The sequence below is a fragment of the Mustela lutreola genome, chromosome 2 (assembly GCF_030435805.1).
Source record: "Mustela lutreola isolate mMusLut2 chromosome 2, mMusLut2.pri, whole genome shotgun sequence".
Lineage (NCBI taxonomy): Eukaryota > Metazoa > Chordata > Mammalia > Carnivora > Mustelidae > Mustela > Mustela lutreola.
In genome coordinates this window covers 115,553,546-115,578,021 of record NC_081291.1, presented here as the reverse complement: position 1 = coordinate 115,578,021, position 24,476 = coordinate 115,553,546, and the positions used below count along the sequence as shown (strand labels likewise).

General features: G+C 40.8%; 1 protein-coding gene across 1 annotated transcript; it reads left to right on the top strand.

Annotated features, from left to right (window-relative positions):
- Positions 1-2,249: 2,249 nt before the first annotated feature.
- Positions 2,250-16,579, top strand: FETUB (fetuin B). Its single transcript, XM_059163196.1, has 7 exons — positions 2,250-2,597; positions 2,934-3,041; positions 5,054-5,141; positions 7,082-7,245; positions 7,982-8,083; positions 15,151-15,234; positions 16,078-16,579. The coding sequence occupies exons 1-7, from the start codon at positions 2,376-2,378 to the stop codon at positions 16,459-16,461; spliced, it is 1,152 nt and encodes a 383-aa protein (XP_059019179.1). The 5' UTR covers positions 2,250-2,375; the 3' UTR covers positions 16,462-16,579.
- Positions 16,580-24,476: the final 7,897 nt, after the last annotated feature.

The window sequence follows — 24,476 nt, the reverse complement described above, 5'->3', positions numbered from 1 at the left end:
ATGATTGTTTCTTTGTTGATTTTTCTGTTTAGATGATATGTCCATTGATGTAAGTAGGCTGTTAGGGTCCTCTACTATTATTGAACTATTATTGGTTAGTTCCTTTCTGTTTGTTATTAACTGTTTTACGATTTGGGGTGTTCCTATGTTGGATACATAAATATTTACAGTTGTTGGATTGTCCCCTTTATTATTATATAGTGTTCTTTTTGTCTCTTGTTAGTCTTTGTTTTAAAGTCTATTTTGTCTGATATAAGTATTCTCCAGCTTTCTTTCCACAGGCATCTATTTGCATAATGAATTTTTCTCCATCCCTTTAACGTGCACATGTCTTTTGGTCTAAAATGAGTCTCTTTCAGGAAGCATATAGATGGGTCTTTTTCTTTTTTTTTATCCTCTCTGTCACCCCATTTCTTTTGATTGGAGTGTTTAGTACATTTACATTCAAAATTATTGATAGGGACGCCTGGGAGGTTTAGTCAGTTAAGCTTCTGTCTTCAGCTCTGGTCATGATCCCAGGGATCAAGTCCTGCATTGGGCTCCCTGCACAGCAGAGAGTCTGCTTCTCCCTCTGCCTGATGGTTCCCCTGCTCTCTCTCTCTCTCTGACAAATAAATAAAGTCTTTTAAGAAAATAAAAAAAAACAAAATTATTATTGATAGATATATATTCATTGCTGTTTTATTACTTGTTTTCTGGTTGTTTCTGAAGATTTTCTCTGATTCTTTTTGGGTTTTTTTAAGATTTTTTTAAAAATTTATTTATTTATCAGCGAGAGAGAGCAAGCGAGCACAGGCGGACAGAATGGCAGGCAGAGGCAGAGGGAGAAGCAGGCTCCCTGCGGAGCAAGGAGCCTGATGTGGAACTCTATCCCAGGACACTGGGATCATGACCTGAGCTGAAGGCAGCTGCTTAACCAACTGAGCCACCCAGGTGTCCCACTGATTCTTTCTTGTCTTTCTCGCATATCTTGCTGATTTTCTTTAGTGATATATTTGGATTTCATTCTCTTTATTCTTTGCATGTTTATTAGTGGTTTTAGATATACAGTTACCATTAAGTTATATATAACCTCTTCTTCAAATAGCAGTGTTTATTAAGTTGATGGTTGTTCAAGTTTGAACCCCTTCTTTTCTCCTCTCCTCCCCACATTTTAGGTATATGTTATTATAGTTTATATCCTTTTTTCCCCCCAAAGGTTTTATTTATTTGAGAGAGATAGACAGCATCAACAGAGGGGAGGGTTAGAGGGAGAGGGAGAAGCAGACTCCCTACTGAACAGTGAGCCTGACACTGGGCTCAGTGCCAGGACCCTAGGATCATGACCTGTGCCAAAGGTAGACACTTAACTGACTGAGCCACTCAGGTACCCCTATATTTTATATTCTTTTTCTCATGTGAGTTTCTTGACTGATTTTTTTTTTACAGAAATACTCATTTCTACTAGTTTTGTGTTTGCTAACTTTATGCTGTCATTTTTGGTCTCTCCTCACTTTCAAAGAGTCCCCTTTAATATTTCTTGAAGGGCTGGTTCACATGAACTCCTTCAGTGTTTGAGAAACTCTTTATCTCTCCTATTCTGAATGATTAGTTATCTCTTCTTAAGCATAGTGTTTAATGAGTTTGCTTCCATACAGACCACAGAAAGAGAAGTAGACTTGGAGTATGGTGTAAGAACTATTGATGAATCATTGACTTCTTTTTTCTTTAAATGAAGACTTTGTTTTAAAAAATTCAAATAAGGCCAAGTAGACCACTTTCTAGCCACATCCCAAAGTGCATTAAGGATGTCACAGTTACTTTCTGTAGGGGATGTGAGGTTAGAGCCCTTTTCCTGATCTAATAAGAGGTAAACATGGGAAGTCAGGCAGGAAATCTGAACTCACTGAACATCACTGGGACTGAACCCCAGGTTCCATGCCCGGGATAACTATTAGTGTGGCCCAGTACATTCACTGGTGGGCAGGTACTAGGAAAGAAGGAGAAAAGTGACAGCCCACATATTCTGATTCAGGTAGGGCCCTGGACACAAACCAGAATCCAGTCATGACCTCTAGGAGCCTTGACCTGAGTGTTCATTATGGTTTCTTCAGAAAAGGTTAGGAAACAAATTTGTTTACATGACACGTGAATATGAGATTGCTACAGGGCCCAAGGTTAGAAACATTGGCAAATCCCATCCAAAGTACTGACTCAGGGAAATCTACATTTAGAATTCAAGGAGATAAAATGGGACATTGGGTCTCAAAACCTGGTTATAGGTTCAGATTGCAATTACAAAACCGTGCAAATTGGCTTTATAGAGAGAGCGCTGCGAGCAGCCCAATCCCTGTAACTCTATAACCTGACTTACCCTGGACCTTATTCCCTACAGAATGGGTCTGCTCCTACCCTTGGTGCTCTGCACACTGGCTGCATGCTGCAGTGCTAGATCTGTACCCCCGCAAACCCCCCCCTCAATTATGCTCTCTCGTGGCTGCAATGACTCAGATGTTCTGACAGTTGCAGACTTTGCCCTTCAGGACATCAACAGGGACCGAAAAGATGGCTATGTGCTGAGCCTCAACCGAGTGAGGGATGTACGCGAACACAGACAGGCAAGTGATGGTTCCCTATCGTGAGCAGGTGCTTACACAAGCTGAGGAGGCCATCGGGGGGAATGGGACCCCAGAGACATGTGTTGGAAGATGCTTTCCAAATTGGAAATCCTGCTAAGAACATTCCTCTCTTCTCTGCCAGGGTGTGCTACGCGCTCTTATTCTTGGGCTAATAGTTATCCTACTCTGAAGCTTGTCTAGTGTCCCACAGGTTACCCATTATCTTCACAAACATCAAAGACTTTGGTTCTGCCATAAAACAGAGACTTCTTGGTCAGTCTTCAGGGGTTTCTGCTTCATGTGGGATGCAGTGCATTTCTCAACCCCCTTTTACAGGTCCTGGGATCTGTGTTCTATCTCACACTGGATGTGTTAGAAACGGACTGCCATGTACTCACCAGGAAGGCATGGAAGGACTGTGGGGTGAGGTACATTCATAGATCGGTAAGTGCTTGTGTCCAGGCATGCTGCAGAAGGTAGGTGTTCTCTGACCTGGGTGAAGATTGCTCAATGTCCATCTCTTGAATGTCTTTCATTATCAACTCTCAGGCAGAGCACCCATGTAGTTATTCCAATGCTGTAGATCAAACAGCTTAATCAAAGGAGTTTCTGAGCATCCCCCTAGGAGTTATGACCCCAGAATTGAAAAGTTGCCCCCAAATGGTTTCCTACCTTCAAGAACTTCCTATAGATTCCGAGCTAGTGTTTGGATTGTGAGAAAAAAGATTTGATAGGTAATACTTTGGATCCATATCTAAGGAAGACTATAGAAGAATTGGAGAGAGAGCTTCTTTCCTGGTTTTATTTTGCTTTGTTTCGGTGAACACTAATAAGAAACGTAAAGCTGGGGAAAGGGAAAGATTATAGTATGGGAGCTACCAGAGGTGCAATGGAAGGATTTCCTGGAATCATAGAACCTAAAAGTCCTCAGAAGTCAACCTTTTAAAGGGGACTCATGAAGAAGTTTGAAAATAACATAGTTTTCTTTTGATTCTCAGTTATCCTGAGGTTATGCCCATTAATTGACATGAAACTTTATATCTGGAGTGCAGAACTGTGTTTAGATGTAAACTATTTACTCAAGATTTCTAATCATTTAACCAAACCTGTCAAATTACACCTATCTGAAGTGGAAATGCAATGTGGGGGGCTGGGGGGTAGAAGAAGAATAAATGAAACAAGATGGGATCAGGAGGGAGACAAACCATAAGTGACTCTTAATCTCACAAAACAAACTGAGGGTTGCTGGGGGGAGGAGTGTCGGGAGAGGGCAGTGGGTTTATGGACATTGGGGAGGGTATGTACTATGGTGAGTGTTATGAAGTGTATAAACCTGGCTATTCACAGACCTGTACCCCTGGGGATAAAAACACATTATATGTTTATTAAAAAATAAAAAATAAAAAAATAAAGATGAAAAAGAAAATTAGACCTATCTGGTTTTAAAGAGCAAAAAGTGTTCTTACCCTGTTGTGAATTATATTTAAGGTAACACTAGTGGCTCTATATATACCCTAAAAATTGTATATTGATTCCAATATGATAGAAGTTTATTTCTCACTCATGTAAAGCTCAAAATAGAAATTCCTGATCAAGAGGGAGCTTTCTTTCAGAAGTACCTTGGAGACCCATGTTCCCTCCACATTGTGGATCTAGACCACCACCTTCAACTGGTGGTTTCTATGACTGCATAGCTTCTCTGCATCAGACTATAGAAAAAGAAAGAGTATGGTGGATAAGTCACATGGGAAAAAACTTCATGGGCCACCTGGAAATGGTTACAGTCACTTCTGCTCACCTTCCTGTGGCTGCAGCTCAATTATACATAGTCACATTTACTCTGGAAGGAAGCTGGGAAATATAAACCAGCTGTGTCTCAGAAGAAGGTTGAATGATTTGTTGGTTGGCTGGAAGTTTCTCACACCCCAAACTCCCAAAATTGACCTTAGTTTTTCATTATTTAAAAAGAAAATGTTCAGGGGCGCCTGGGTGGCTCAGCAGGTTAAAGCCTCTGCCTTCGGCTCAGGTCATGATCCCAGAGTTCTGGGATCGAGCCCCGCATTGGGCTTTCTGCTCAGCGGGGAGCCTGCTTCCTGCTCTCTCTCTTTCTCTCTGCCTGCCTCTCCGCCTGCTTGTGATTTCTGTCAAGTAAATAAATAAAATCTTAAAAAAAAAAAAAAAAAGAAAAGAAAATGTTCAGGGGAACTGGGGTGACACAGTCCATTAAGCATCCAACCCTTGGTTTTGGCTCAGGTTAGTGGTCTCAGGGTCCTGAGATCCAGCCCCATGTTAGGCTCTGTGTTAGTGTGGAGTCTGCTTGAAATTCTCTCTCCCTCTTCTTCTGCTTCTCTCAAACAAACAAATCTTCAAAAATAAAATGTCCAATCTAATTTGGGATATTTTTAAAAGTTCGGGGTTTGTTTCACCATCTCATAAAATGTGTGTGTTTTTTACAGGTTTATGGTCAGTGCAAAGCAATATATTATGTTAACAGGCCAGAAAGGATTCTCTACTTATCTGCTTATAACTGTACTCTTCGCCCAGGTAAGAGAGCACTCTGATTTAACTCATTTTAATAAAATATGGAAAAGAGCATTAAATAGAGCTATGCCTAGAGAATACAGGGTTCTCCAATCCTTACATCCTATTCATACAAAGGCCATGTTCGTATATCCAGTTTTTGCTTCTCCTGTGAAGTTCATCTTGTACCACTCCTCTTCCCACAGAGAATCTTCTTAAATACACTGTTTAAATCTTTTATTATAGACAGTTGCATTAAATCCTACATTTTCAGTCTGATGTAAATGGCTTAATCTCTGCTCTGGTCCCCAGGCTCCCTTTCTAGCTCTCCTGAGGTTATTTCCTTGACTACACCAACTTTGCACTTCTGAAACTGAATGGGTGCTTCACTGTTTTCCAAACACACATTGCACTTTCCAGTCTCCGCATGTACTGTTTGCTTCCTCTTCCAATGAGGATGCCCTCACCTGATACCCTCTGCCCTTAGAACTTACATTGTTTGAGGGCCCCTGCCAATGCTGCTTCTTCCACCATGTTCTCTACTCCAAAAAGGAAAAGGGCTCACCTGTTGTCATTCCTATACAATGTTAGACTAACCACTCCTCATGGAACAGAGAGTGGACTGCCTTGACTTGGGTCTCCTATCTTCTTCCATCAAGCTGAACATGTCTTCCTTCTTCCTGCCTGCCAAAGCTTTCCCTCCATTCGTATCAAGTGTACGGAGTCCATAGTATCGTTGAATAAATGAACTAAGAATGAGGCTGAACTTAATGACATTTCAAATATGCACGTGCATTTGTTCCGGATCCTTCTTTGGAAAAAAAGCATCCAAGTCCTGGGCAAATAGGATGTGGTTACTTGGCAGACTATTGTGTGAATATGACTCTCCTGGTGGATCTTTGTTCAAGTGCGGATTATGATTCTAGAGGTGTGGGGTGTGGCCCGAAAGTCTGCATTTCTAATAAGTTTCAGGAGATAACAATGTTGCTGGTTCCTTTGGGAGATAAAGCAACAGATCAAATATTTTATTGGCCATGTTTTAAGCTTCCTGGTTGCCAAAAGGAGTTTTATATAAATAAACCAGAGTAGAACCAACAAGGCAGACTGGTATTTAAATGGAAGTCATAGGTGCCAGAGGTATGGGAGATTAGGAAGTGACCCATGGGGATAATGGTGCCAGGAGTGCCAAGCTATGAAAACTGCCTCCCAGGATGCCCAAATACATGCAAATCAGCATGCAATTGATCAAAACAAAGTGTTTGAGCTACAGAAATAACTTCTAGAAAAGTTCCCTGGCCTGACTTCCATGAGAGTTTTGCCACCTCCAGCTCTTTCCAGTCAGAAATGCTCACTACACCTTTAGCAGGATTATTCTATCCAGTCACACAGTGATTTGACCAATGTGTGTTTTCTGGCTCGCTTCTACAACTTCCTCTAACTGGGGAGGATGTGCTTACCTTTTATGTGTCACTCAACATCACTTGCTAAGCACTTACAATGCATGAGATGTTATGTTAGGTGCTGGGGACTAAAAGGTGAATAAGACATGACACTCATGAAATCTCAACAATTTTAGACACTCAGTCAGCCTGACAGAGGCAGTGATGGTGGAAGATACCTTCACTGAGCTAACTGGGAGCAAGTTTTGGTATCAATATAACACACATGCATTTCTGAACATAATTCTTCAGGTAAATACCTTTGTGTGAGGCGAAAAAAATCTTGCTTTGATTTTTTTTTTTTTTTAAAATTATGAAAGTAGTACACAGTCATTGCAGGAAACTCTCTGCTGACTGCTTTCTTTGTAGACAATGCCTTTTCTACTCCCTCCTTGCCGAAATGATTTCTTTCTTTCTTTTTTTTTTTTTTTTGTTTAAATCTCTGCCTCTGTTGTAGTCATGATTTATGGGATTAAAAATCATTAAGGAGTTTCATTTTAAAACTTCTCTCTTTGGCATCAACAGTTTCTCGAAGAGGAATACACACAATGTGCCCTGACTGCCCCTTCCCCACCAACTTGTCAGATCCTGAGTATCTGGAAGCTGCCCTTGAGTCTCTTGCAAAATACAACAGTGAGAACCCCTCAAAGCAGTATTCTCTTGTCCAAGTCACCCAGGCTTCTAGACAGGTGAGGTTGAAGTGTCATTACACCAACAATGTCTCTCCTAACTGTTACTCTCAGTTCCTAAGCTGAGGTGAATATCAAGGCACTCCTTTTAATTTGATCTGAAAAGCCTTTTCTTTATTCCCTCCTTGGGTGGACCTGATGTACATACAGTCATGTTTCCGTGTCTGAGTTATGCCATGGGATTTCCACCAGAGTTGTGGGACTCTGTTTTACTTCATTGGCCTTAAGGTGAGAAGGGAAATGGACTCATGGTCTCCTTGGTTATTCTATTTTGGTTTACTCTTTGGGGCTACACTTATATTTAACTGATGGTGGACCATTTAGCAAGTCAATTTCTGCTTCATCTTAAGGCCTGGAATGGATTATGAGTTTTACAGATTAGGGAAAGTGGAGGCTCGTTTGCATTTGGATGATGTTAAATCTATTATATAGAGAAAATCGAATCTAAAAACAAATCTACAGGAGGAAAAATCCACTCAACCAAGGAAGGTTTTTAGAGCCCTTTCAAATCCTTAAGAAGGGAAGAAAAGTATGGTAATTATGATTTTTTAAATGACAGAATCACAATACATGCTTTGATCTTGTTGGGGAGTACAGGGACAACAGCAGACCTGGGCTGACAATGACTTTGACTGAGGATGTTTGGTTCTCCTAAATAAAATGCTGCCAAACCTGAATCATTTCTCCACATGGTAAGATTTGATTTTTTTCTTTCTCATCTCTTGTCTCATACCAGTGGGTGGTTGGCCCTGCCTACTTTGTGGAATACTTAATCAAAGAGTCACCATGTACCAAATCCCAGGCCAGCAACTGTGCACTTCAGCCCCCTGATTCTGAGGTAAGTATTCCTGAATGTCTTTATAATGTAGGATTTGTGTTCACAAGTCACCTATATGTACTTTCTGAGCATAAATTATTACATGAGGTATTGTAATGCACGAGATGAATTGTTCCCCTTAAGGAAAAATGGACTAAGTAGAGATTGTGCAGGTTCAGGTGCAAAAATAAGGATTTTATTTTATCATAATTGCAATTTTCATCAGCAATATGATGACTTTGCAAAAAAAAAAAAAAAAGATCATAGACGCTGTAAAACATAGGCAGATCTTCTCAGTGGTTTGTGATGGTCCTGCTTCTATCTGAACAAATCCCGTTACCCGTTACATTTGGAATACACCATGGTATTCTGATCCTCGGACTGCTCTTTTATGAAGGACAAAGAAGTCAAACAGGACTTCTTTCAAAGAATGTGTCCATGATGGGCAGGGAACCTTGAAACCATCGAAAACATACTTGGTGGGAAATACTGATTGACACAATGTATTGTGGAGCACAATCAGGCAAAAGGAGTCAAAAGACTTTTTTCTCCTTAGTTATACTAACAGCTTTATTAAGATAATTCACACATCATAAAATTCACCCTTTAAGATATACAATCCAGGGGCACCTGGGTGGCTTAAGCCTCTGTCTTCGGCTCAGGTCATAATCCTGGGGTCCTGGGATTGAGCCCCACATCGGGCTCTCTGCTCCATGGGGAGCCTGCTTCCTCCTCTCTCTCTCTGCCTGCCTCTCTGCCTACTTGTGATCTCTGTCTGTCAAAAAAATAAATAAAATCTTTAAAAAAAAAAAAAGATATACAGTCCAGTGGGCTTTTTAGTATATTCACAGAGCTGTGCGCCATCACTACTATCTAACTTTTGAATATCTTCGTCAGCCCAAAAAGAAACCCCTTACCTATTAGCAGTTGTTCCCCTTACCCCTCACCCAAGTCCCTGGAGCCCGCTAGTCTACTCGTCGTCTCAATGACTTTGTCTTCTTCCAGACACTTCATGTAACAGAATCATGGTATGTAGGTCCTTTTGTTTCTGCCTTTTTTCACTTAACATAATGTTTTCAAGATTTAGCATGTATCGGTGCCTCATTCCTTTCTATGGCCAAATAATAGTTCATTTGCATGGATGCACCAAGTACTGCTTTTCATCCTATAGTCAATGGCTCTTTGGGTTGCTTCCCTGTTGGAGCTGTGATAAATGATAGTGCAAGGAGCATTTGTATACAAGTTTTTATGCCTATTGTGTTTTCATTTCTCCTGGGTGTATGGTCTGAAGAGGGATTGCTGAGTCATACTTCAAGTCTTCAAGTTTAACATTTTGATGAACTGCCAAACTGTTTTCCAAAGTGATTGCACCAGTTTTATGATCCTATCTGCCATGTATGTGGGTTTTAATTTCTCCACATTTTTGCTCACACTTCTTATCATAATTATCTGTCTTTTTTTTTTTTTATTTTAGCTATCTTATTGAGTATGGAGTGTCATCTCATTTTGGTTGTTACTTGCATTTTCTTCATGGCTAATGATGTTAAACATCTTTAATGTACTTATTGGCCATTATCGTATATATATTCTTTGGAGAAATGTCTATTCAAATCCTTTGCCCATTTTAAAATTGGATTAGTCATTTTCTTATTGTTGAGTTGTAGGAGCTCTTTACATATTCTAGATAACAATCCCTTAATCACATATATGATTATAAAGATTTTCTCATTCTCTGGGTTGTCTATTCCAATTTCTTAACGATGTTCTTTGAAGTATAAAAGGTTTTTTAATTTGCATGGAGTCCCTCTTACTTATTTGTGTCATCACTGAATGTGTTTGGAGTCATCTCTAAGAAATCATTGCCTAATCCAAAATCACTAAGACTTACTCCTATGTATTCTTTGAAGAGTTTTCTAGCTTTAACTCTTAGGTTTAAGTTTGTGACCTGTAGTAAGTTAATTTTTTTTTATATTGTGTGAGGTAAGAGGTTCAACTTCATTCTTCTGCTTCTGGATGTCCATTTGTCCTAGAATTATTTGTTGAAAAAAAAACAATCATTTTTTCCCACTTAAGTGTCTTGGAATACTTCTTGAAGATAACTTGGCTATAAATGTCAAGATTTATTTCTGCACTCTCCATTTTATTCCATGGATCTACATAGTTATCCCTATGCCACTATTTCACTATCATGAATACTATAGCTTTGTAGTAAATTTTGAAATTGGGAAGTGTAAGTGCTCCTATTTTGTTCTCTTTATTCAAGATTATTTGGGTATTCTGGATCCATTGCATTTTCATAATAATTTTCTATTTTTAAAAAAGAAGTTAGAAATGTGATAAGAATTGCACTGAATCTGTAGGCCAATGTGGGACATACTGTCATATTAACAATAGTAAGTCTTTCAGTCCATGAATATGGATTCTTTCCTTTTAAGACTCAATTTCCTTCAACAATGTTTTATAATTTTCTATGTTCAATACTCACTTACTTGTATATCTAAATATTTTATTCTCTTTGATGCTAAAATAATGTATTTGTTTCCTTTATTTTATTTTTGAATTGTTTCCTATAAGTGTATAGGAATACAATTGATTTTTGCATACTGATCTTGTATCTTGGAACCTTGCTGGACTCATTTACTAGTTCTAAATGTTTTCTAGTAGATTTCTTAGGATTTTCTACATACAACGTCATGTCATCTGCAATTAGAGATAGCTTTACTTCTTCCTTTCCAATCTGCATGCCTTTTAATTCTTTTTCTTGCCTAATTTCCCTGGCTAGACCTTCCAGTATAATGTTGAACAGAGGTAAGAAGAGTAGACATCCTTATTGTATTCCTGGGGAAAACACTGAGTATTTCATCATTAAATATGATGTTAACTATAAGTTTTTCATGGATGCCCTCTTTTAAGTTGAAAAAGATCTATTCTTATTTTCTGAAAAAATTTTTAATGAAAAAACAGTATTAGAGTTTATCAAATGCTTTTTCTGAATTAAGGAGGTAGCCATGGTTTTCTTTTCCTTTAATCTGTCATTATTGTATTAACAATGATTGACTCTTGTATGTTAAAACAAGCTTGCACTTTGGGAATGAATCCCAATTGATCATGGTATATAATCCTTTTTACATGTTGCTGAATTCAATTTGCCAGTATTTTTTTATAAGGTTTTCCATTTTCATATTCATAAGAGATATTAATCTATAGTTTTCTTGTATTTTCTCTGCCTGATTTCCATATGAGTTTAATATTGGCCTCACAGAATGAGTTGGGAAAATTTCCCTCCTCTTCTGTTTTATTTTGGAAGAGTTTAAGGATTGGTGTTTATTTTTCTTTAAATGTTTTGTAGAATTCAACAGTGGGCCTGAACTTGTCTTTACGAGAAGTTTGGGGTTTTTAGAAAAGAATTATTATTAATAATTTGATTTCTTCACTTGTTATAGTTCTATTTAGATTTTCTGTTTCCTTAAGTTTTGGTAGTTCGTGTCCTCCTAAGAATTTGTTCATTTCATCGAAGTTACTTAATTTCTTAGCATTCAAGAAGATGTTCATAGTATTCCCTTCTTATTTCTGAAAGGTTAAAATTTAATTCCAATTTTAATATATGAGACATTTTTTTCTTGGTCAGTCCAGCTAAAGTTTTGTCAATTTTGTTGATCTTTTCAAATAATCAACTTTCAGTTTCATTTTCTGTTTTTGTAATCATCTAGTTAATTTTTTCCTCTCTGCTCTTTATTATGGCCTTCTTTTTGTTTGCTTTGGGATGAGTTTGTTTTTGTTTTTGTTTTGTTTTGTTTTTCTGCTTTTTCTGTTTCTTAAGGTAGAAGGTTACATAAATGATTTGTTATTGATTTTTTTTCTTAACAATAGCAATTACATCTACAGATTTCCTTCTCAGCAATGCTTTAGCTGAATCTCATAAGTTGTATATATTTTGTTTTGGTTTCTATTCATCTCAAAGTATTCTCTAATTTTCTTTGTGATTATTTCATTGACCAATTGGTTATGTAGGAGTATGTCATCTAATATTTGCAAAATTCCCCAATATTTTGTTATCCATCTCCAATCTCATTCCATTGTAGTTGGAGAACGTGCGCCATAAGATCTCAATTCTTTTAAATTAATTGAAGTTTGTTTTAAAATTTAGCATAAGGTATATCCTGGAAAATGTTCCATGTACACTTGAGAAGGGTGTATATTGTACTGTTGTTAGGTGGAGCATTCTGTAATGATTGGTTTGTAGTGTTGTTTAAGTCTTCTCTTTCCTTGTTGATGTCCTGCATAATTGTTCTATCCTTTACTGAAAGTGAGATTTCCAACTATTACTGTTGACTTGTCTTTATCTCCTTTGAATTCTGTCAGTTTGGCTTGTGTTCTTTGGGGCTTGGTTTTTAGGTACGTATATACTTATAGTTATTGTGTCTTCTTAATAAGGTGGCCTTTTTATCATTATAAAGTGTTTTTCTTTGTCTCTACCAACAATTTTTATCTTCAAGTCAATTTTGTCTGACATTTGTATAGCCGTTCCAGCTCTCTTTTTGTTATTGTTTGCATTTATATTTTTTCCATCTTTTTACTTTCAACCTACATGTGTCTTTGAATCTAAAATGTGTGTCTCGGGGCACCTGGGTGGCGCAGTGGGTTAAAGCCTCTGCCTTCGGCTCAGGTCATGATCCCAGGGTCCTGGGATGGAGCCCCTCATCAGGCTCTCTACTAGGCAGGGAGCCTGCTTCCTCCTCTCTCTCTCTGTGCCTGCCTCTCTGCCTACTTGTGATCTCTCTCTATGTCAAATAAATAAAATAAAATAAAAAAATCTTTAAAATGTGTGTCCCAAAAGACTTGTATAATTATTCAAGTAAATTTTCTCAAGGAATAATTGGGAAAACATTTTCACCCTATTCTGTAGGATCTCTTCTTCTCACTTGTCAATAACATCTTGGGCAGATCCCATAGCACTCTGGTCATTATCAATAATAAGGACAATTTCACTTAGATAATTAAGGTTCACTTACAGGTCTGAAAAAAAATCTGTTCAGTCAATTCTGAATCAAAACTTCTATCTTATATCCAATGCAGAGCTTTTCTCTTTTTTCATAGCTTCATCCTGACTCAGAGCTTAGGACCTGCTGTGAGAAAGGGAGTCAAGGTCTATTCTTTCACTCTTTCTTCCCTCTCTGTCATCTTTTGCTTAATTCTTGCCCTTCCAAGTTCCAAGAAGAATGAAAGAGGAGAAGAGAGAAGAGCCCAAAGTCTTTTTTATATAACTGCGGTTTTGGTTTTCTCTTGGTCTACACTGGCCCTCCATAAGCCAGGTTCCAGTGCTGGTTCTCTCAAGTGGTACAGGTGTGGTTTCATCCAGAGGTTCTTTCCTGGCTGGATGATGTATTCTCTAGCTGACTTCTTGGAACCACTCCTTCTCAGATTCAGCCCCCACAGATTTTTACTATCGCTTTAAACAAGTGATAGTAAACAAGTAAACAAGTGATTTACTCTCACCTATTATTATCCCTTCTCTGGAAGATTGTCCCATGGGAAGGTACTTTCAAAAAAGCCCTATCTATGGCATTTGCTTGTCTCAAGGAATTCACATATTTTTACTATTCCAAACAGTGGAGATAGTGTTCCCTTTCCCACCCTTTTTCCTTACCCTACCATAGTAGCCTGCTTTAGCCAAGATCCTGCCTTCAGAATGCTCTGAGAGAGAAGCAGATACCAATCTTCATAGCCCATATGTCCCAAAACTCTAGGGTTCCCATGTTAAGCATGTCTACAAACTCCCTTTTTGTGGTTTTCTCTAGATTCAGCATGAATTAGAGTAGCTCAGCAAATTCTAGTCAGAGTGGGAGTAGCTAGGCTCTACTTGGTACAGGTAACTGCAGTCTCTCCAGAAGCTTCTCTTAGTGTCCCCAATATGATTTGGTGAAGAATTGGAGAAGGAAGAGGCTGAAGCACCATTCTCTAAGGACTTTCTACACTCATGGATTTTCCCATCATAAGGAACTTCAAATCTTCTCTTTACATAGTCTTCACATGGGTGATAGGATATTCATGCAATCCATTTAGATACATTTTAGTATATTCCATGTGAATATTCTTTCTTAAGAGTTCTTTAGAAATTGAGGCAACATTTTATTATAATATTCTATTTGACTTTAAATATATGTGTGCTCTAAGTCTCTAAAATTCCTCTTCTAGGAATTTACCCTAAGAAGTAACTAAGAACTTGTTAAATAATCAGAAGAATATTAGTTAATGATTATAAAAGAGATCACAGAACACTATTTAATGCCATTAAAGGATTTTCACAATATACTACTAAGTGATGAGAAGCAGTTATAAAATATGTAATGTAATCCCATTTATCTAGAATAAAAATATATATGCATAGGAAAAAAGGTTAGAATAAAAGAAATAGTTACCTTTCATGCAATTGTGGGTCTTTTTAACTTTTTGTGTATCCATATTCTAAATTATTATTTATTATATTTGTATAAAGAAAACAAAATTATTTTATTTCTAAATAAAGAGAAGTTGAAGGAGCTTAGAGGAATTTTGTCTGAGAAGAGAAAGCTCTGGGTGGAACATACATAAAAGGCCACTACTATGTGCAAAATGAGAACAGGTGTTCAAAATGACCCAAGGGTAGAAGTAAGACCAAGACATAGATGTTCTATAGACACAGATTTCTGCTCAATACAAAGACTTTTCTAATGGCTTGTTCCTCAAGAAATCCTGAGTTTAGGGACCCCTGGGTGGCTGAGTCAGTTAAGCATTCAACTCTTGATCTCAGCTGAGGTCTGGAGCTCATGGTCATGAGTTCAAGCCTGGCATTGGGCTCAGCAATGGGCATGGAGCCTACTTTAAAAAGTACATCCTGAGTTCCACATAACTGGAGGAAATTTAGCTTTGTTTGGGTGATTGGCAAAAATGATGTAGAGAGAATTGGCTCAGGGCCTGCCCATAACATTGTAGGCACATAAAAATGTTGACTAACTGTGGGTCTACACAAGCAGAAAACAAGTTGATTTCCATTTCTAATCACTAATAATCATAATACTCACAGAATGTTGTATTTTCTCTGTCTGTAGCCTGTTGGTCTTTGCACAGGTTCCGTGACTCAAACACCAATGGAAAAGTTTGTCTCCGTGTCTTGTAACTTCTTTGAACAACAGGTATTTTTCAATCTAATTGTTTGTCTTCTCATTGAACAAGAGAGAAGATAATTGAAATCCTAACTGTACTCTCCTTTTGATTTCCTAAAATCCATGATCACTACTTTATTCAGGCTGCCCCAAGGTCACACCCACAGGGTGACTGGATAAACACCAGTCATATTTTTTTTTCCAGTCACAATGTGGTCCTACTGAATAAATAAGACTCCTTCAGAAATAGAGATATCCTAGCTCAGATGGCTGAGGCCTCTGAAACATTAAATCCAGTGTCCCAAAGACCCTCACCCTTTCCCAAAGTATTTGCCGAGTGTTCACTATGGGGCAGCCAGCTATCATTGAAAGGGTGATTCAGACAGGCCACCTTGTCCCAGTCCTGCTCCGCCACCTATAAAGTGTGTGTGTGACTCTGGACAACTTCTTACCTTTCTGAATCTTGGTTGTCTTGTCTGTAGAATGGGGTTGCAACAATCACCATGTTCAGATCCCTGTGGCAAGCAATGAGAGGAACTAGAGGAAGGACCCTGTGTGGCACATGGCATTGAATAAGCCATAAGTAAAGGGACTGTCGCTGCACTACTGGGATGGTGTGACAGCACCCCAGGGTACTTGGAAGAAGCCATTCAACCCCTCCAAACAATTGTTCAGCTCGGTCTCACATACTCTGTTGTCTGCTTTTGCTTCTTTTAACCATTTAACCCTTTAAGCAGAGTTAAATCATCCCTCTAGCTGGTCTCCCTTTGAGACATTCCATCAGAAAGTCCCAGAACAGGCTTAGCTTGGTACTAGCCATGGTAGGAGTTTTTCCTGGAAATGTTCCCTTATTTGAAAATGTTCTTATTTCAGGGCCCTGCCTCTGTAGGGGAAGTCAATGCTGCTAACCAGGGACCTGTACATCTCCCTGGGGTGGAAGAGTCTCAGCAGAAAGTCGTAGCTCCTACTCCCGGCTTGTCCCCCAAAGCTGTGCCTAAAGGATCTGTCCAACACCTCCCCGATTTGGATGACCAGAAGAACCCCGAGGATCCTGAGGAAAACTACCATGCTGAGCCCTGCCCTGTGAAGCTGGATCTTACCACAAATCCTCGGGGAGAAACATTGGATGTGTCCTTCCTTTTCATGGGGCCTGCAGAGCAGAAGCTTCTTGTCCTGCCTTTCCCCAAGGATGAACGACACTCTGCTGAGTGCCCAGGGCCAGCCCAGCAGAATAACCCTCTTATCCTTCCACCATGAGAACCACATAGAGAATTCCATTGGGGGTATAGTGCCCTGCAGGAGAAGAGAGGTGCTGGGGAAGGGAGACAGAGAGGCAGTTCAAATGTAGAGAGTGACTAATAAAGTACAAATCTGACTCTCTTGGTATCATCATGTTCTCTGAAGTATAAGACTACACTGTGTACTTGTACGTGAGGCTTCATCTCTTCTGAACCATCCAGGGTCTCATACCATGGACAGACACTCTCCGCCTCCCCTGTCTTCAGCCTCTCCCTCTGTAATCTTACTGACTTGCAGCTAAGTCTCTGCTATAGGGTCTGCCATATTTAGAAATGCCCTCTTCTTTCTGGGTAGGAGCACACTGTGATTCTTTTGATCAAAAGGAGATGAAAATTGAAGGATACCACGGACTGGGATTCATCAGGGTGTCATACTCCCTTTATTCCATAATTACTTCAACGCCAAGTATCAGTCAGACATTGTCTGCACAACCTTCAACCTGAGGGTGGAATTTTGTGGCTTTTTTTCTGATCTGTCCAAATAATCTCTGAGTCCCAGAACTTGATAAACTCACCTATCAATTGGAGTAGTTGGAAGAGACAGTTGCCTGTGGTCCGTGGTTGAGCCTGATTGGAGAACCCAACATTGCTTCACGTTGGGGAGATTTCTAGCTCCTAGAATAGTTTTGCTCAGAGTAGATATTCAGGACCCAATAACATTCATTCCCAGTTTTATCACTTACAAAATAATAGATATGTATATACTATATATTGTACACATGTATATGTGTGTGTATATTTACACAAATATATGCATATACATACACATATCTTTTGAAATTTGACAAGTATTATGGGTTACATTGTTTTCCCAAAATTCATATACTGAATTATAACCCCTCAGTACCTCAGAATGTGGTTGTATTTGTATATAGGTCTTTAAAAAGGTAATAAACCTAGAATGAAATCATTAGTGTGGGCCCTAATACAACATGGGCCCAGATGAGCCCAGGAACACAGATGAGCACAGAAGCAAGACCATACAAGGACAGAGAAGGTGGTCAAGGAGAGAGGCCTCAAAAGAAAGTAACCTGCTGACAACTTGACTTTGGACTTCTAGTCTCCAAGATTGTGAGGAAATTAATTTCTGTCATTTCATCCACTCAGTTTCTAATACTTTCTTATGGCAGCCCTAGCAAGCTACAACAACAGGGAATTTGCAAGTGTAACTACTGTGTTCCGGCCTGGCACTGGTTCTTAGAAGAGTCACATAGGCCTTGACAGCATTCATTTAAGAGCAGCAGACAATATTCACACGCTGTTGGTCTTAGCTGCTTCCTATAGGAAGGAAAAATGATGGAGGAGAGGCGTCATGCCGAGTGTTAGAACCTGTCTCACTCAAGAGTCTAATAAGAAACAATGCATCACTAGCACTGTACTGAACTTGAAGGTTCAGTGAAGGAAGGGGAAGAGAATGCATGGCTCAAGAGGCACACCTAAATCTTGGCAAAACTGGAGGAAAAGCTTATCTTCATCCCAGGAGTGTCTTTCCTCCCCAGCCTTTCCCTCCACCCGCATTCAGCTCCCCCACAGGCCCTCTGTGTTGGGTTGGCCAAGACAGCAAGAATAGAAGGCTTAATGGAGGAGCTCAACTCATCGAAATGTACAGGTTTCTCTGTTCATCTATAGCCATCTCCCTGTCTCACCCCCATTCGAGTCCCCATAGTAGAACCTTGGCCAGATTCCATACCATTCCCGTCATTCTAAAATTCACTGAAGAGGTTCTCTTGAGGCATTCAAAAGCTAGTGTCACTGATACTAAAAGCTCAATATCAAGCACAATTGAAAACATGTGTCTTCCATGGTTAGCCCTTGCTAGGCCAACCTGTAACTCTGGGAAGTGAAGCCTGATTTTTACTTACCCTCCCCTTTCCTTCCCTCTTCCAATTCTTTTCCTCCCTTCAGGGTCTGTTTAGAGTCCAGTGACTCTTGACTGTGAATATATATTGGAATCACCTGGAAGTTTTTGAAGTACCCACACCTGGGTCCACCCCCAAGAGATCATGATTTAATTGCTCTGGGAATAGGCCTAGACATAAGGCCTGTAAGGACCTATTCAGCCAGAGCCACCCTACCCCAGTTCAAACTGCCATTTTGTTGTTTATGCAGTAAGACTTAAATTGACCCTGCCCCCACCCCCCACCCCAGGGGAACTTACTTAAAAGCAAGTCCAGGAAACCAGTCCCAGGTAACAAAGCCCAAATACAAGGGTGGGTCAGGTCAGGTGGAGATAACAGCCCAATGCAGGAATGAGTCAGGTCAGGTGGAGACATCCAATCAGTAAAGCACGCATACTGTCTCCCTAGCTACCAAGGAGTATGGGCCCCACCCTTTGGGTGCCAATTCTGACCAAGGTGATAGGCTGGTTCAAATATCTACTAGGGTAAATTGTAATTCAATTGGTCACCTAGCATGACTGTGCAGCTTTCTCTGTGTGTTACAATTTCATTGGCCACCTGTGTGTGGCCAAGCCCAACCGCATGGCCTTTGCCCTTAAAAGCTAGTCTGTTGGGGTGCCTGGATGGCTCAGTGGGTTAAGCCTCTGCCTTAGGCTCAGGTCATGATCCCAGCATCCCAGCATGCTCTCTGCTCAGCAGGGGGTCTGCTTCTTCCCCGCCTCTCTGCCTACTTGTGATCTCTGTCAAATAAATAAAATCTTAAAAAAAAAAAAAAGCTAGTCTGTGAAGCAGAGAGGGGTCACCCTCTCTGTAAGAGGTGTGGCCCCGAACGTTCAATTTGATGCTTGGTGCAAAATAAAGCTTTGCTTGACCTTCACTTTGTATCAGTCTCACTCCTTTAATCACGGACCCATTATTGTGGGACCCAACATTGGTTACACAACATTGGGGGCTCATCCGGGATTAAAGGATGAGAACTGAGCCAGCATCAGAATTTCTGAGAAAAGCCTCCAGAGGTAAGATCTCCAGATTTTATTCTGTGGGATCCAGTCTGTCTGTCTAGTTGCAGAGCTCCAGGTATGGCCCACTGGGGAGAAGCTGGACGCAGCCATGTTCCCCAGGGCTGGAGTGGATGTGGGGAGCCCCATCCCTCTTCTGGTAGATCGTCTAGGGGTCTGAGTCTCCCTAGGCAGTCAGGGGGCCCAGAAAACCCCCACCAGTGGGTTGTTGTAGGAGACTGAGAAATTCTCCACTGGCTGCTAGGTCTGGTTGTCTTTGTCTTGTCTTCTTGTTGCCTGTTGTGTTGCTCATTTCTAGGGGACTGAGAAAATCCCTTCTGGTGAGTGTCTCTAGGGAGCTGAGAAAACTCCCACCAAGGGCAGGCTCTGGGTGAGGGCCGCTGGGTCTGTGGTTGTTTTTGTCTTGTTCTTTTTGTTGTCTGTTGTGTTTGACAGAATGGGGCAAGCAAAGAATAAGGGGACTCTGACTTTTGTCTCTCCGGTCCTCCTAATAGATGTGGGGCTTCTTCCTCACTCATTTCATGTGTTAAGGGCTATAACTGGAGCCAACTGGGGTTAGTCTAACTCGAGACAGAGAGTTTAAGGAATATTCCCAAGCAACTGCCAAAACTACCTTTGTTTCAGGGACATTCCTTGCCCTCTGTGGCCTGATGGGGACTGCCTAGCCCCCTTCCCCTTGCTGGCGGGAAAGCATGGCATCTGCTCCTCTCTTGGAGCTGATGAGTCCTAGAACTGGGAACCCTTTTTCTGCCTTCTGGTGGCACTTTGTTCTGTTCTTCACTGTCAGGAAACAAGAAGAGCACCCATGGACCAACACAACCCACTCCAGATCTTCCCACGCAGGTCTCAGGTAAACATTCAAAGCAGAGTGAGCCCAGGTGGAACGTAAATCAGTATTTGAATTAAGTTAAGCTTGTTGGGTTAATTAGGATGAACATGTCTTTTGAGTTAACAGTAGTAAATGTGAAGCTTCAGAGTTTTTACTTAAATTTTTACTTAAGTCAGATAAGCTCCTGTTATTTGTTAAAATCTGTTAACAAAGAGATGACTAAACTGATGGTTCCTTGTCTGTCTCAAAGTTTTAATGGGTAATTGTTAAAGTAGCTTTCAAAGTCTTTGGTAACTTGAAACTTCAAACCAAATGGGATAAAATGCTAAAGCTTTGAGTTCTGGATGTAGGTTTGTGCTTTTCTTACTGCAAAGAAACGAATCTGTTGGTAAACATGTTTTGTGTTTATCTAATAGATAAATTTGCCATCTAAAGAATTCTGTTGTGACAGTTCACAATTGGTTTATATTTAGTCTTCAGTAGAGGTTAAGGTGTTTCTAAGAGTACAAAATTCTGCTAAGTGTAACTAAGACTGATTGTAAAAAGGAAAGACACTGGTATAAAAAAGCTGGTTTTCTCTCTGTTTAAAAGAGTAAAGTTTTCTTAGGTTAATTGATCTGTTAAAAAATGTAAATGATTTTCTCTTTGCCTGCCCAGAGTTGTAAATGAGATCGCTTTGACTCATAAGGCTTTTCTTTGATATGCTAAGTTACTCAGGGAGTACTCCTAAACCAATGATAAACCTTGGGTTACATTTGGGTAAATGTGGTAACTACTCTAGAGGTTCTATACATTTCCTAAAGTTTTAATGTTTTAATAAGGGGCATCACTTGATATTTAATCATATCTGTTCTGAGTTTTTTTCATTTGTAAATTGTTTTAATTCTCTAAGATGAATTCTGCCCTAAAGGAAATTCATATGGGAGTCTCTCAGGACAAATGCAGGTCTTTGATATGTTAAAATCCTGAGAACTTAAATGGATAAGAATTTCCAGAAGTAAGCTGCATCCAGACCAAATCAGAATTAGTAACATGGGACTAAATGAACTGAAAGGTTGTAATGTTGTGTCTCTTAATGTCTTGTCTTGCCAGTCATGCAGGCTGCACACACGTTGGCACATAAATAGGAGAAGAGGGAAATAGAAGAAACAAAGTGCTGCCAGGAGGCAGAGAAAGGATTCCTGGTTTCGGAGCTCCTAAGCCCCAACGGAGGAGCAGACGCCATGCTTTCCCATCAGCCAGGGGGGAGGGGTTAGGCAGTCCAAGTCAGGCCAGAGAACACAGGGAAACTTCCCCGAAACAAAGAGAGTTTCGGCAGCTGCTTGGGGATATTCCTTATAGTCTCTGTCTTGAGTTAGACCAACCCCAGTTGGCTCCAGTAATAGCCATTTACATGGGAAGTGAGTGAGGGAGAAGCCCCATTTTAGAATCAAAGAAAACACCAAGGACAACGAGTAGAACGCACAAAACAATTAACAAAAAGGTCGCTGCGCAGTTTTGGTATACCACCGAAAGTACGGTTTCCACCGGCCCAGAGGAGCCTCGAGGTCTCCCTGCGGTGGACAAACTCCGTCCAGGGCCGAGGGGTTCCTCTGGAACGGACAAACGGATATAACCCTCGGACAAATGAGGGGCTCCAAAAAATTGGGCCCCTCTGATCCCTGAGGCGTCCCCCAGGGTGACAGGGGAGAAGTCTGAGCTCGTCAGCTCCTTCTCAAGCTGCCTACAAATACAATCCAACAATGCGCGCTGTTGTACAAACACTATACCGCTACCTGCAGTATAGGTCAAACAGAGGCCTCACAAGACTAGAGACAAACAAGAACATGAGAACATGAGACAGGGGACAAAAACATAGTAATTAAAATTTTTAAGAGCTGGCCAGCTTACCTCCCGGTGGGAGTCAGTTGGATCCGTGGGCAGGAGTCCGATGATCTCGGTGGAACCTCCATTGTTTCGCACACGCCTGAACCTCCAAATGAAAGACCCGCGGATCCCCTTACCCAAGAATCCAACACTGCCACTGGATGCAATCAGCAAGAGGTTCTTTATTGTTTCGCACACGCCTGCGGGTGGTCAGCAGCTCCTGCTAGCTGAGCACACCTGGCTGGGGTGGTGCAGGATTTTTATAGACAGGTACAAACAAGTCCCGGATGGGACAGGGCCGATTGGCTGACAATTTGAACATTTGAAAAAAGGCATACTTGGAGTTTGCTGATTGGTTCTGAGGACCCGCGCGCGAAGGGAGAGGCGGGAAGGGGGAACAAGCTGATTGGTTCTGAGAGCCCGCGCGCAGGAGGAGAGAGGCGGGAAGGGGGAACAAGAAGGGGAAGGTAGGAATGCCATCATGGCGTCTCTATTATTTCTATAAGCCAAGCAGTTACAGAAGGGCAAAAGAGCAATTAATAAGCAATTAATAACCTAATTTACGCCTAAAAGCCAGCGGTTCACAGAAAAGCAAACAAGCGGTTAGTTATCCTATCTATCTTCTAGGGGAGGGGTCTTTCATTCCCCCCTTTTTCTTTATCATGGATAGAATCTTCTATCCATTCGTCTTGTTCTTGCGTGTCCTGCCCTTGCATTGAGCTAGTCCGGGGCTCTGTTTGTTTGAGGAGTTGGTATCGCTGTGTCAGTACCATAGTCTGAACAACAGACAGGCGATCTTTAATGAACTGTACTAACCTGTTTAAGACACAAGGACCAAAAGTTAGAATTAATAACATGATGAGAGGGCCCGTTATAGATGACAACAAAGTAGTAAGCCAAGGCAATCTGTTGAACCAGTTTTCGCGGTGGAGAAGGGTGAAGAGGGGGTGCAAGGCATCAGCCCCTTCTCCATCCTCAGCCAGCCTCCTGCTCCTTCATCATTTCCCCCTGAACAATTTTGACTCTTAAATCTTTAAGGTGGTTGAAAGTGGAAGGTCTCATCTTCTGTAACTTCTTCCTGCTGAATAGGGGCGTAGAGCTGTCCCTACCTACTGGGGTCAATATTGATCAGTGGAGGAATGTATAGGGGAGTTACGAAAGGCGGAGGCAGCCAAATCCAGCGCTGACAGTGAAGAGGCGTCCTCTCACGCGACAAGGATCGTCTGTCATGGTGAAGTCATTGCAGCAATGGAGTCTCGGCACCAAGTAGAGAAACAGTGAACAAAGCAACATATTAGAAGATAGATAGGATAACTAACCGCTTGTTTGCTTTTCTGTGAACTGCTGGCTTTTAGGCGTAAATTAGGTTATTAATTGCTTATTAATTGCTCTTTTGCCCTTCTGTAACTGCTTGGCTTATAGAAATAATAGAGACGCCATGATGGCATTCCTACCTTCCCCTTCTTGTTCCCCCTTCCCGCCTCTCTCCTCCTGCGCGCGGGCTCTCAGAACCAATCAGCTTGTTCCCCCTTCCCGCCTCTCCCTTCGCGCGCGGGTCCTCAGAACCAATCAGCAAACTCCAAGTATGCCTTTTTTCAAATGTTCAAATTGTCAGCCAATCGGCCCTGTCCCATCCGGGACTTGTTTGTACCTGTCTATAAAAATCCTGCACCACCCCAGCCAGGTGTGCTCAGCTAGCAGGAGCTGCTGACCACCCGCAGGCGCGTGCGTAACAATAAAGAACCTCTTGCTGATTGCATCCAGTGGCAGTGTTGGATTCTTGGGTAAGGGGATCCGCGGGTCTTTCAATGACCAGACAGTTTAAAGGAACTAGGGTTGACTTTATAAAACCTGGAGCCGTAAAGCCCTTTGGAAATGTTGGCCTGATACCTTGCTTACAGAGTTCCCAGCAGCCTTACCAGGTGAGTAAAGATTGTCACTCCTGGCAGGGGCAGGACCTCAGGAAGAGGTATTCACTCAAATCGACAGGTATTGCAGGCATATCTGATTGCAACTACGTGGCTTGGCTTCTTGCCTGGAGAGGCTACTAAAAGTTCAACCTAGAGATTCCTAGGAAAAGTTCCAGCAAAGCAGATTCTAAAAGATCTATATGAACACTCACTGTTCTTGCTGAGTTTATGTAAATAATTAGGCCAAGTTTGTTGAAATTGGACTTGTTTTTCAAAAGAATTAGTCCTGATTTAACTATTTCTGGGAATGAGGGTTATTTTAGAGAGAAAAATTAGTTTTAATAACACACCTTTATGGATGTTAAATTCTAGATTTGGTTGTCTTTAAATGTTTGTTTACCTAAGCTACATAACTTGAGGTAAACTTCAGAGAAATTGCATGATAGCTCGTT

Bases quoted from the DNA above. Each gene is read 5' to 3' on its own strand.
- FETUB (XM_059163196.1), top strand. From the start codon at position 2,376: ATGGGTCTGCTCCTACCCTTGGTGCTCTGCACACTGGCTGCATGCTGC. The intron at 7,246-7,981 runs GTGAGGTTGAAG...GTCTCATACCAG, and splicing joins TCACCCAGGCTTCTAGACAG to TGGGTGGTTGGCCCTGCCTA. The intron at 8,084-15,150 runs GTAAGTATTCCT...CTCTGTCTGTAG, and splicing joins TTCAGCCCCCTGATTCTGAG to CCTGTTGGTCTTTGCACAGG.